Raw genomic sequence first — 14,436 nt, 5'->3', positions numbered from 1 at the left:
TGATTATTTTAATAATTATATTTTTTTGTTTATTCCAATGTATTCAAAGTATGATTCAAATGAAAAAGAGAGCTGATTGGCCAAATCAATATTTTAAAATTCAACTCGGATTGTTCGATCGGACCATTAGAACTGCAAATCGGGCTATAAATAGGTCGGGCAAAAGGCAAAAATCGATGGGCGCCAAAAATCGTGTTATTTTAAGAGAACCGACCGCCGAACCAATCGACTTGGTTCCAGGTCGTGCGAACCAGTCCGATCTTGGCCTGTTTTAAAAACATGCTTAAATCCTCATTTTCTTCTCCTTTCTTTTTATGGTTTGGATAGTTAGAATAATTAGTGTGTTAAGTCATGTGTTGGACACTTATGAGCTTCTTAATTTTTGGAACTTGTATTTTGGGTGTGGCTTGACTTTTATTATTTGAATTTTTTGTATTTTTATGCTACATTTGTTGTATTAGACTATTACATATCTATTTTATGTTACTTAATTATAAGCATATATTATTGAAAATATTAACTGCGACATATTGGCATTAATTAATTATTAAAGTTATTTTTACTTATTTTATAATTATTTATTGCATATATATATGACATCATCGGTCGATCACGATTGGACCAACGATTGAACCAGTGACCCGTAATTCACTAAATTTTTTGGTTTCATGACCGGTCCGAATTCTAAAAAAACATTGGGCCAAACCTACCACTTGAGGTGGGTTTCATAATCATAACAATACTGCGATATAGTTGTGGGCTGAACGAATAATCACGAACTTTAACATAATAAAGTAAATATTGAAGTACTCTATATTATTAGTCCAACGACACAGATTAATCATATGAAATAAACATGCCTTGGTGGAATAATATATATATAGGGAATAATGTTATTTTTAGTCCAGATATTAAATATGCAGATGTCATTTTTTGTATCAAGGTTAATAAGACAGCCGGCCATAGTCCCATAAGTCAACTTTTCATTTTAAAAAAATGAACGACAGGGGTCACGTAAAAGTTATGGGGCCATTAAATAAGAAAAAAAAGGAGAGTTGATTCTAATTTACCCTGTAATATGGGAGTTTAACTATATAAATTAATCCTTTATATTTTTAATAATAACTAGCTAGTGAACATGGTATATTGTTTCATATATATAATTTTATTGAATGCAATAAGAAAATTATACATATTATTTTAAATTGATTAGAAAGATAAATGCATATATATGACAGTAGGCAACAAGACAATTTCTATAAAATAGTTGTCCTTACAAAATCTTTATAGAAAATGAAGGATCAAAATTCAAAATATTAAATTTACATGACTCTTTTAGTTTGCAATCTCTAGAAAGATAAAGGGTAAAATGTTAAAATCGCGAAGGGCACATGATATATTTCCACAACTTTATGAAAATCCAGTATTGAGAGAACCAAAATCACGAAAACATCAAAAAATTAACTTAACAACTCTAAAAATATACAAGATAAAAAGTACCAAACTGCCAAAATTACGGGATCAAAAATATATCTAAACCCAATAATATAACACCACAAATCGATCACATCTAAAATGATCAAATAATATCAACTCTGCTAAAAAATTCAACAAATATTAATAATTATAACAGTAACAATTTGATGCAAATGAAATTTTTCCTTAATTCAGTGCTGAACATATAGAAATCATAATAGTAACTGTGCCACCCACATGTTTTGAATACAAAACGAGCAAGATGTTGTCAACAGGACATCAACTCCTCCTACAGCTTCGCGGATTTCGCTGCATTCCTGAGGGCTGCGGAGGGAACGGATGAGGCGGGGTTGATGGCTTTCCTTATCTTGAATACATTCCAAGCAGTTCCCGCACAGTGGCCTGCGGTCGCCAGCGCGTCTTCTGTTGCCTCTCCCGCACTCTCTCCCAACCTGTACGTTCACCACTTATTCGTCTTCACAACCTTCTTTGCAGTTCAGCGTAATTACAAATATTTTCTAATTATTTTAGAAATTATGGCTATTACAACTTTAACCTTGCTAGTTTTTCTAACTAAAAAAAAGTTTAAAAATAAAAGAATTTGAAGGTGTATAAAGCAAATAATCCACAAATTGCAAAAAATATATAAATTTATAATTCATAATTCAAAAAGACATTTTCATCAATTTCACCACAAAAATTAAAGAGATAATTGTACTCCACTCCACTGAGATTTGGTGTAATTACACATAAACTCCTTATGGTTTGGAAATTAGGTCCAACACTCTTGATGTTTGCTTCTATATAATAAATAAGTTCCTCCGTTAGTCAAAATTCACCGAATTTATTTATATTAACAAAAAAATTAGGAAAAATATTATATGTGTACCCCAATTGACTTATTACTAATTTATTGCAGGTTAAATATTTTTTTTATGACCAAATTATCCTCATATGTTTTCACATATTTACGCATATGTGAGAAGATTATAAGGGTAGTTTAGTCCAAAAAATTAATTTACCTACAATAAGTTCAGTTTTTTTTTTTTCATTAATACCAAAGTTGTAATTTTGGTGCTGTTGTAATCAAGTTCGGTAATTTGGTACAATTAAAAAAAATGTCAATTTTAGGACAATTCTACCAGAAAAAAAGTGTATGTGTTGTACATGTGACATGCTAATTATCCTCAAAATGCAATATATTTTAATTATAAGCTCAAATTACCAAATTAATTTCATCGGGATCAAAATTGACCCTTATATCAGAGGATTAAAATTGCAATTTTTCATGAGAAATGCAAAGATATCACTTAGGTTGATCCCAGAATGTGTGAACCAAATAATGAGTTTGTGCAACTGGAGAAGGTGTTGATCATGTGATTCCAAATACTTGAATGATAGGATCGATGTGATTAAAAGTCAATTTTGGTGTGTTGTTTACCTGTTAGTGACCATCCTTGTGACTGCTCCGGAGGTGGCCGTCATGGCTTGCTTTTCAGCAGCTTCTGCTGCATCTATTATTTTGTCTGTCATTTCACAATTGCACAAACTACACTTGTTTACAACACTACTGCAAAATGCAAACAATTCCAACACCAAACAAACATAGTTCATTTCAGGAACTCACTGACTGCATCAAGGGAAGCCAAGAGAACCTCTCCAGGTACCATGGACAGCAATGTCTTTCCAGCTTGGGAACGAACGACGGGTGCCATCACCGAGCCAGAAGCGACCCCGACAACGTCCAGCATCGCTTTGCTCATTTTTTCTGTCATCTTCGACAATTTCCTCACACTATAACAACATATAAATTTACTGTCATTTTCATGGACAAATTGAGACGATGGAAAAATTGCACTTTACGTCCCACAGGTTAGTTCTTTCGCGATTTTTGATCCCATGTTTTGAATTCCCCTCATTGCATGCCATAATTTCAAAACAATTGCAATTTCAGTCCCAAGCACAAATTTCATTAAGTTTCTTATGGAAACATCACGTGCACGACTAGCAAATTTTTTTGAGTTATGGGATACAATGTGGTAAAATTAAGAAACTATGGGACTGAATGTGACTAACTTGTAGGATATAAATTGCATTTTTTCCGACAGATACATAGAATGTTTTGTCTTGTATTCCGTTTGATGGATGAATTTGTGGGGGGTACTTAAATATACCGTTTGAGGCTTTTGTTGACAGCACTCTTTTTATTTGCACCATTGCTGTTGCTTTTTGTACTATCTTTTAATGCTACCTGATTTTTCTCCTCAGCTGCCCGAATCAGAATCGTTTCCCCGCCTTTTTGTACCTGTGAATCATCCATATTTTCATGTAAAATATAATTACCCATTTTTCATCTGTTTTACGAAAAATTCTAGTTCAAATCAAGTTTGGTCGAACGAAATCAATTACAGAACAAGTATGATACACTTGTGATGTGATTAGTCACTTTCGCAAGTGCTACACTTTCCATATAATTAATTAAGGTTTGGACGAACCAAATTCCGGTTAGAATTTCCCCTGTTTCACATAGTTTCTCATCTTTTTAACTATGAAACCCTTATTATTACCTGGTTAGTGTAAGCATTGCTGCAGTAGAAGATACCCTTAACAATCTGTCCTGTGCCTCCAGCAATCGCCTTAGCCAAAACACTGTTGTAATCATCGACAGCCGGCGCAAACTCCTTCCAGTTAATATCCCCTTTTCTGCTTCTCGATGACGATGAACTGAACAACGAATTCTCCTTGAGAAACGAATCCAGCAAGCCCAGATCGGCACCATTCCCGTCCGAGAAAGAAACCCCATAGCTCAAAGGCTCGCCGTCTTTCATCGGCAAGGAGAAGAGATAGTGCAACGCATCAAGCTTCACAACAGGCTCATCCTTCGTGAGCGGCCACTGCAGCTCCTCACCAACTTTTATGGTGGTGGCTAGAGATACATTCTCGTCCAATATCCGAAGGAGCTCGAAATCTGCGGCAGCGAGTTCCAGGGCTTCGCCTCCATCCATCAGATGAACTCTGCATGACGGGATTCTCATAAGGATCTCATGTTTCACATTCTTGTTTTCTGGGATTTCTTGTATCTGTTGGGGTGGTGGTGACGAGGTGGTTTTTGCGGGGGGAGGAGGTTTTGATCTCTTGGGCTTGAAGCAGTTCATGTTTGTTTGATTGGTTTTAGTGTTTTGCTGAATGGGGTGTTGTGAAATATTTGAGAGGAAATGTGAAGAGAATGACTCTGTCGGAGAAATCTTGAGGTGTAATTGATTCCATGATTGGTGACTTTATTCTGTTCTTCTTCAGTAAGTTGATGCCAATGCATTGTTGATTACTTTCGGCGGATGGATGAAAATTTAGACGTTGAAAAGGTTCCAAACGTTTGTTGAAAAGGGCTGTAACATTGGGATGCTACCAATTTAAATATTATTTTGAGAGAATTTTACTCAGTCTCCGAAAATTTAGTTTACGTATCATTTCAAAAATATTTCTAAAATTTTCTTTCATCTAATAAATAAGTCGCTCAATTAGTCAAAATTCACTAAATTTAATGATATTAATAAAAAATTTGAAAAAGAAAATTATATTTGACCTTGTTTGATTTATTACAAGTCAAATAAATTTTTTTATAATCAAATTACCCTCATATGTCTTCACACATTGATGTATGTGAGAAGGTATATTTTCATATTATAAGAGTAGTTTAGTCCGAAAAAAAAATATTTAACCTACAATAAGTCAATCGAGTGTAAATATCAATTTTCATTCAGTTTTACTGTTAGCATCAACATATTCAATGAACCTTAACTAATGAGAAACTAATTTGTTAGACGGAAGCAAATCTCATGAGTGTTAGATGTAATTTCTTAAACTTCAGGGGAGGGTAGTGTAATTATTCCTAAATATTATTTAAGTTTATGACTTGTTAAATAGATCGTTGGCATGTATTATTGTTTTATTTTATGACATACACATCAAATGCCTAGTTTTGAAATCTACTTGATAGGATACGTTTCTCACTACAACAAATAACAATGATATATGTTTCTTGTGAAATAGTAAAATTGTAGATTAGCAATGCATTTATTAATTAGCACGACGTTAATTTTAATATCAATTTGCCTCATTTTAAATATAAGACCTTTTATAAAAGATTTTGAGCTCAAATCGTTGGATTGCCCCTTAAGCGGACAAAACTTCGTTCTAATTTAAATTGAAAAATGCAACATACCATTGCAACTGTACACCATCACACGACAAGTGTATTGCACTTGCTTTGGCCGAATCAGGTTTGAATTAGAATTTCCGGAAGACCACACATGTCCCTCACTTTTTATATCTCAACATTGCAGCACGCATGTCTTTTCTCTTGTTTTGAGTTTCCTTTTTCTGTAGCGGCAAGGCATAATGGAGTCTTCCAATTAACTCATCCAAGTGTGTTGGAATGGAGCAGCAGCAGCAGCCTACGCCTCAGTCTTCTCCCGCTCTGCTTCAGTTTGATACAAAAACAGAGTTGGTGTAATCATACTGATGCTGGTTAGACTTAGAAGAAGCGTCTTTCACTTACAGACTCGCATTCCTTGTAACTGTAGATTTACCGTTGCGTGGTTTTTCCGGAAATGGCCGTGAATTGTGTCCTACAATTCATGGACACAGATATGGGGACACGAAAAATATAAAAAAATTAGAACACGAAACGGCACTGACGCAGCTATATAATATATATAAAATAGGCATGTCATATATCTATATGTTTAACCAAATGTGGTTTAAAAAATATACGTAATCAATTTATTTTGAGAAGTACGCAATGAAAAATGTTTAATATTAAATTAATTAAACTATTATGCCCATCTCTCAGATTTTAAGTAATTTCTTCTCAAAATTTTTAGTTGAGACGAGTGAGTTAATTCTTTTTATCTTTTATTAGTCAAAATTCTTTTTTTTTAAAAGAAATTAGTCCAAAATTTTTTGAAACTATAAAAAAATCCAAAACGTGTTCGACTCGCTTCCAAAAAGTGTTGGACACACCAATACGGGTGTACAATGTTGTGTCCTTTTTTTCTTTTTTTTTTTTTTAATTTTTGGACACACGAAGACGCATGTCCTAGTGTTGATTTTCGACATTGCATCGAGCAATTTTTCGAAGTGTACGTACATTATAGATTGTTTCGTAGTAGTGCTAGTCAATGTCCTTTGGAGAAGGTGAAAAAGTAATGAGTTAAATGCAATTTATCTCTTTGTATTAAGGAAAATGAATAATTTACTCTCTGTGAAAAATAAAATAACAATTTATTGTCTTATGTTATTAAAAATAGAACAAAATACCCCGAACGTGTTTGTTAATTACACGCATCTTTTTATTTTATTTTTATTTTTTAATTTAAAAATTAAAATGATATTATACCCTTATGTTTAAAAACCATTGAATCTTGATTTCAACTGCTTAAGGTCCAAATTAAACTAAACTAATTTGAATTAACGGTTTAAATTTAATCAAACAATAACTAAAAATATATATAATTGAATTTGAATATATATATATATACTTATATAATAATATACATATATATAAATATATCTATATATAGAGAGAGACAGAGAAAGGGGGAAGGAGGTGCCGGTCGGGAGGAGGGGAGTGGGCGGCGTTGGGTTAAGGACGAAGGAGAAGGGGCGGTGAGGCTGGAGAGGGGGATGGTATCTACTATTGGGCACGAGCGGAGTGGTAGTGTCGGCCGCACGCAACGATGAGGAGGAAGAAGAACAAGATGGTATATTTATATATATAATATAAAATAATATTTTATTGATTAAAAATCATCTCGAGACATAGAGCGAGCATGTGCAATGAACTGTTGGGTATTGAGGGTATTTTGCTCTATCTACAAAGACAAATAGAGATAAATTACTATTATTTTTTAATAGGGGGTATTTATATATTTCTCTTAACATATGGGGTTAAATCGCATTTTTCTTTTTCAAAAAAGTAATATCTAAGGCTTCATGGATTTTAGGTTTAAAAAGGCGGCAAAATTGTAGGGAATTATGTTCATTTTTTTCTTGGCCGTTTATGTGTTATTTTGATGACAATGTTAGTGATTCTTTGTTAAAATTTTAAGACAAAAAAGTTTATGTTATATAGTATAGATTTAATTTATTTTTTATAAATTTATCTAACTTCCTATCCTCCCACTATTTTTTTCCCATTCATCCATCATTTTTTGTCAATATTTATTTATAAATTTAATATTAAATTACTATTTTATATATATATTATAAATAATACAATTTTTTTAAAAAATTATGCACACACGCAGAGTAAGTATTTCACTTTCCCTTTACTTAATAAAACAAAACTTATTGTAAGTAGGAGATACCAACCAAATAAACATAGTATTGTTCCACCAATAATAATTATATCTATATTTTTTTATTTATGATCTATTTTCATAAATCATTCATGTCTTTTTCAAAATTACACGTAATCCCATAAGAAATGTGAGCTTTAATTACAAAATTCGTCCTTACTTTTTAAAAAATTATGCATGCACCCCTAAAATATCAACATCATTGTATGCATTATCCTTACATTAGTTTTTATAATTACATAAAAAAAATAAAAATAATTTGTACGCAAACTATAAATCAGGAAAAGTAAATATAATTATTTATAAAAAATGCATAAAATATTCGTATCGTGATCTCTGAACCATACACTTAACATCCCATTTTAAATGTCACACATCAACGCGCACATATACATTGCACAAACTTCTCTCTTAATTATATATTAGTTGAATGTCGCTCATTTGATACATGTGCATAAAAAAATTACAACAGTTAAATTTTATTTTATACAATAATTTATTACAGTAAAAATTGATAATTATATAAAAATAATTATGATAAAAATAAATAATTTTAGAAGAGAAATAAAAAAAATATTAAATAAAAATAAATAACTATTTTTTGTAGATAGTGGAAACATACCAAAAATAAAAGAGACACCAAAAGGTCCTTTCCATTTATATATTGTATAAATTCATCATAAAAAGATTGTAAATGTGATTTGCGACTAGAGTTAGGAGGCCTTTAAGTTTATAAGTCATTCAAGTTTCTTTCTTGCAACCAACGTGGGATGCTTATTTATATCATTAGCCCCTTAGACAAGGGGCTTGTGGGAGGGGCACACGACCTTGTTCCCACAAACAGTGTCAAATGATGTGGGCTTGCGACTCGATTGATGTCTCATTGCGCAAGGTATTACTCGCTGTAGTCTTCTATAAGTATCACGTGTTTGTCCTGAAAAGGTGCCTCGCTATGGAGAGGAGGCCTTTGGACTTATAAACTGCTCAAGCTCCTTGTTTGCATTTAATGTGGGACGTTTGCATACATTATCAATTGTATTTAAATAAGTAATTAGTGATATATATATATATATATATATATTACTACAAGATAATAACTCAATAACAATGAAAAAAAATTAGAGTCGAATTAATTAGCACGTAAAATTATTGCTAAAAATCATAGTTAATCTAATGATTTAATATAAAAAATTCACTTGCTAATAGATTTAGCAACAATTTATTTCAAATATATATGAAATAACATAAATCACAATAAATTTAACAAGAATTTTATTTACTAATCAACTTGAAATTAATTTTATCATTAAAATTTTTTCATAATTATTTAATCATTTTTGTTTTGTAGTGTATTAACGATTTAATTGGAATAAATATAGTTATCACGTTAACTGAAAAACAAAATTTTAATAAAATAAAAATCTATCACTATCATTAGATGAATTGACGTAACGTTGCCGGTTATAATAAAACGTTAAAACCTTGAATCATGGAAGGAATTTTCGTGGATGATCGTTAGGGTTTTGAGTGAACTTTTTGGTAAAGACTGGGCAGCCACGTGATACGTTGTGCAGGAAATAACACTGAACCAGCCCTACATCAGTCGTGCAATCAAGTCAACCAACCACGACTCTCACACGGAGAGAGAGACACAGAAATCGTGGAACTGAAAACCCCACATTCCTTTAAAAGCGCATATTTACCATCTTTTCTTACCAAAAAATTATTGACGAATCACATTTAGTTAAATTAAATCAATTATAAAATAAATGTATTATATTATAATGTAATGAATTATTTTTTTTAAATTGTACATCAATTATTCGATAAATACATTATATTTATCTTATAATTAATTTAAGTTTAACCAAATTAGATTAGAACTGAAATTCCCCATTTCTCTTACAACATCGACATTCGATTCCAACTTCCACAATACAACAAGTGGATAATTTTAAAGTAATATTAGATTAAGGTGACTAATTAGAAAAGTAGCAGACATCTCAACTTTCATTAAACAAACTGAATAGGAAAGTACTTGCAATGCGCACATGGGAAAACCAGAAAATGGGAAATCATTGTATTTTTTGTCGTCTCATTAGTACTGAGATTCTCGTTAATGATTCCATAAGATATGAAAAGTCTCATCTTTAATCCTCGTGTTGAATTATGTTAGTATTTTGACGGTAAAAATTATATGATCATATTGGAATGAGAGATATAATAAAATTAATTGCTGGATGAATATTTCAGCATTATAGTTAGTAAATGAAATCAAAATAAATCATGTACATGCCAAAATATGAAAATCAATCGTAAACACGACTCAAGAAACCAACAAGACAAAGGGAGAAAAATACAAGTAATTCATATGCGATATTGCAAATGAGTAAATTACACTCCTATAGAAAAACATAGCAATTACTTTCTTTTGTTTTCTAAAATACAACAATTTACTTACTTATATTTTTTAAAATTAAGCTATTTACCTCCTTAGACAGGAAGATAAACTACTTCATTTTAAAAAATATAGAGTAAATTACTATTTTTTTTTATAAAAGAATAATTTACTCATTTATAATATCATATGAGTCTAAATTGCTTTTCAGCCATACAAAGGGGATTTCATATTTCTCTATCAAAGTGTTAAAGGTGCTTTCTTCGTACCCTTTTTTTAATTTAGGGATTTCGCACATGTTTCGACTTTTACAAGAAGATGAGGTGGATTTGTACTTTAACTAAAATCTGTCATAAAATAACTAAATAAATGCAATTTTAATTCTGTAATATATGAGAGGTGATATTTTTTATATAGTATGAATTAATTTTCGCAAATAACTTCTTTAATCTTAAAATTTTCGTGATTTTCATAATTTTTTGGTTAAATTAGTCGATATTTGTATTTGTCTTACATATAATCCAGTTAAATTATAAATTTAGTTCTGTAACTTAAGAAGATTTTGCATTTTAATTTCATAACTTAAGAGAATTGGTATTTTTTATTTTGTACAAATTAATTTACAGAATTAAAATTGCAAAGTTAATTGGGTCATGTAAGTTGTATGCAATTTTTTGATCAAATTAGCCGAATAATAACTAAAATTTTAAAATTATAAAAATAAAAGACTAAATTACAAAAATTAATTTGTATAGAATAAAAAATACCATCTCCCTATATAGGATTTTGTACCTATAGCAACGAATTTGATACCCTATTTTGTACAATAGGTCTGCGGGCCCTATTTTAAAAATTAATTGTAATTATTGTATATTCAGAAAAGAAAGTTGACACTATTTTAACCCATCATACCATTTATTTTGTTGCATCGATAATACTTCAAAGTTCTATTTTCTTTCTTTCATTGTTTTTTTTTTTTGAGATGGAATTTACTGATTTAAATTTTATTTTTATTTATAATATATTTCATATATACTAATATAAAAAAGAAAGACCTTCTATGCTTAAAAAGAGATTTTAATGATGCTGTCACAGCAACTTTTAAATAAAACAATTATATCCTTAATTAGATTAAAAAAATTAAAAATTAATTATAATTACCTTACCACACAAATTATTGTATTGATATTATCTTAAGTTAAGTTTTATTAAAAAAATATTTAATTTATTAATTTATAAAATATAAAAAATTATTTATTATATAGAGCGTATGTCGGAGGCCCAAAATTACAACATCAAGTCTTATATTTATATGATTATTCTTGGCCTCTATAAGCTTTTCCCTGGCAATTCTTTCACTCCGGTCTGCAGTTTCTGACTTTGTCATGGAAACAAGAAAGTCAGCACCTCCGCCCGCCACCTAACCCTATATATAAATCCAAGTACCAAACAGATGAGAGGCACGGTGCTCGTTCCCCTTTTTCTATACACACTCTCTGCTTTTCTTCAACTTCTCTCTTCCACATTATACACATCAATTATATACACAATACAATACGCACGGCATGTTGTCCTCACAGATGGTTATGGATGAATTGTTCGACCTGGACTTGGCCCTGACGATGCCGGAAGACTCAACGGCGGAGGTGAGTAAGCGGCAGCCGGATGCTGAATCAACACGCCACCTGGTCGACGAAATGCCTACGGTGGTTGTGGGCTGTGGTGGGCAATGTAGTGTTTGTATGGAGGGGTTTGGTGGGGTGGGGAAGCAAGTCCACTGCGGCCATGTCTTCCATGAGAACTGCATATCGCACTGGCTCTCCATCCATAATTCTTGCCCTTTGTGCCGCAGAAAAGTTGTTTCCTGATTCATTTGCTGCTCTTCTGATTTTCTTTCTCTCTCTTTTTGTTTGTGTGGGAGTGAAGTTTTATTGAGCTTTTGTCTCAAGTTCATCGTCTTTGTTCCGTGGTAGAATTGTTTTAACTAATTATTAGGGTATATTACAACCAATTTCCTGAAATTTAACATAATTATAAATATCTTCTCATTATTTAAAAAATTATCAATACCTCCTATATTTAAAAAAAATTATGTAATCCTTGGATGGATATTTGAATTTGTTAACTTAGAAATTGATATGATATAAATAGTATTGTTTAATTAAGAACGAAAAGTGTAGTTCTCCTATTCTGTATTTTTAGACTGTTTTTCCAAAATATGGGGATCAATGGAATCACAATCCTTAGAATTATTTGATTATTTTAATTAAAATTATTAAAAAAATCGTGAAATTAGGCTACAGAATTATATCTACAACAGAAATTGAAAGAAAGTTACAGATGACGATATATTATTATTATAATAAATTCGTGATATATACATAAATATATATATATATACATAACTTTTTATAAATAAATGACAACTATAGAACTGGAAAAATAGGCCAAGTCATGTTCATATGACATCTACGGTTCGTCCCCACTTGTCATATTTAGTTGACTAACACACCTCAATACTATTAAAACTCATATATGGTAGCACATTCAATGCGTGTCAACAATTTTAAATCTTTATTATATTTATTTAATTATATATATAAAAGAAAAGCAAAAGTAAAGTAAAGAACGAATTAGAACCGATAATTTCTTAAATAATTTTTTAAAATTTATATGAATAAAATACTATTGATAGAAAAATTCAGAGAGATCGGCAGTATTATTGAGGGTATTTTAGTCAATATATATTTTTACAACCAAACGAGGTTACTTTCACCCCTCGCACTTAATAAAAAACTAGTGATTTGTGGCGCATCCTATGAATGTACGTTATAAATATCATTTAAAATAAAATATTTATAAAATTTTATTTTTTAATAAAGTATATACAGATAAATAAATTAAAATTAAACTTATAAAAAAAATGGTAACAAAAGGGAGATAAAATTAAAAAGAAATAACTATCAAAAGATAATGGGGTGGGATATTAGATGAAAAATTAAAAAATAAAAAAAAAAAAGACGTCAAAGAGGTGCTTTCCCTTACTTAATAAACATGCAAACATCATACCTATCATGTCACCCATCACTTCCAACCAGACATTTTTGCCGAAAAATTTAGGGAGGGTCAAATTTGTTAATTCAGAACTAAATGTATCAGTGTCAAAATCAAACGTGTAATGTCTTGAACCAATTGTGTAAGGCCCTGGATCAAATAAATCAAAATTATAATTATATGTGTGAAGAATCGTCTAATCTACAGGGCTATATATATATAATTATTAAAGATGAAGGATTAAATGTGTCGCATGCTCGTGACTATAATACCCAAAAAAAAAAAAAAATAGTATTCTTTTTCATTTCACTTAAATGCAAAGTCATATTCACATGACATCTACAATTCGTCCTTAGCTGCCTTATCCAGTTGACTAATATTAAAAAATATATAGATGTGAAATTAAATAATTCATAAGATAACAAAATGATGATGTTCATAGTTGAAACCAAATGGTAACTTTTGAGGTGTGTATCTGAGTCTGACTGAGCTTTCAATCAGCATTAGAGATCGTTGGAATTTGGGTAAAGCTGAGCAACATGTAAATGTAATCCCACTTGATAATCAAAGTATGAAAACCTCAATCATCATCACTCACTTGTGATGGACCCTTTTTAGCCTATCTCCTTTTCTTCTCGTGGGGGGCGGCTACCATAATTAATGGATTGCTAGTCATAAATTTAGTCACAGTTTGATTCGATGGTTGCATAATAATTAATTTTGATATAATTATTTTTAAGAAAAATACTTGCAGCGTTTGAATTTATATTTTTATAATTGATTGTATATGCAGATACACGTTATCGTTAAATTTGAAAGCCAATCTCATTTTTGAAATTAAGAAAAATAAAAAATATATAATTTTAAATTTTTTTTCTTTAATTTATTTTTAAGTTGAAAGTTTAAAAATAAATGGAAATAATAAACCTTGACTTTAGAAGTGGAGCCCTCTTAATTGGTGCTGCAATTATTGTGATTGTGAAAGAAAGGGACAAGAAATACAAATACGAGTAGCATTATTTGAAAATTCATAATACTCTCAACTTCTCCTAATTATCAAATTCTAAGTCAAATAGAGTTGGAACAAATAAATCTTAGTTCTGGTTTCTGGTCGCTATTATCCCTTGAGGCCACGTTTACATTGAAGGA

General features: G+C 30.7%; 1 protein-coding gene across 2 annotated transcripts; it reads right to left on the bottom strand.

The window, feature by feature from the left end:
• Nucleotides 1–1,530: 1,530 nt before the first annotated feature.
• On the bottom strand, nucleotides 1,531–4,771 carry LOC105162045 (senescence/dehydration-associated protein At4g35985, chloroplastic). Of its 2 annotated transcripts, none has more exons than XM_020693973.2 (5): nucleotides 4,044–4,771; nucleotides 3,651–3,781; nucleotides 3,104–3,270; nucleotides 2,918–2,990; nucleotides 1,531–1,928 (listed from the first exon to the last, which is right to left on the bottom strand). In XM_020693973.2, exons 1-5 carry the CDS (start codon nucleotides 4,629–4,631, stop codon nucleotides 1,766–1,768), a joined length of 1,122 nt encoding a protein of 373 aa, XP_020549632.1. In that variant the 5' UTR covers nucleotides 4,632–4,771; the 3' UTR covers nucleotides 1,531–1,765. The 2 variants fall into 2 exon arrangements, with proteins under 2 accessions (XP_020549632.1, XP_011078253.1); XM_011079951.3 differs by having other exon boundaries at nucleotides 2,918–3,002; nucleotides 4,044–4,765.
• Nucleotides 4,772–14,436: the final 9,665 nt, after the last annotated feature.

This window comes from Sesamum indicum, linkage group LG5 (genome assembly GCF_026168435.1).
Source record: "Sesamum indicum cultivar Baizhima isolate 11 linkage group LG5, ASM2616843v1, whole genome shotgun sequence".
Taxonomy (NCBI): domain Eukaryota; kingdom Viridiplantae; phylum Streptophyta; class Magnoliopsida; order Lamiales; family Pedaliaceae; genus Sesamum; species Sesamum indicum.
The sequence above is the reverse complement of the archived record's forward strand: the minus strand, read 5'-3'. Positions and strand labels throughout refer to the sequence as shown.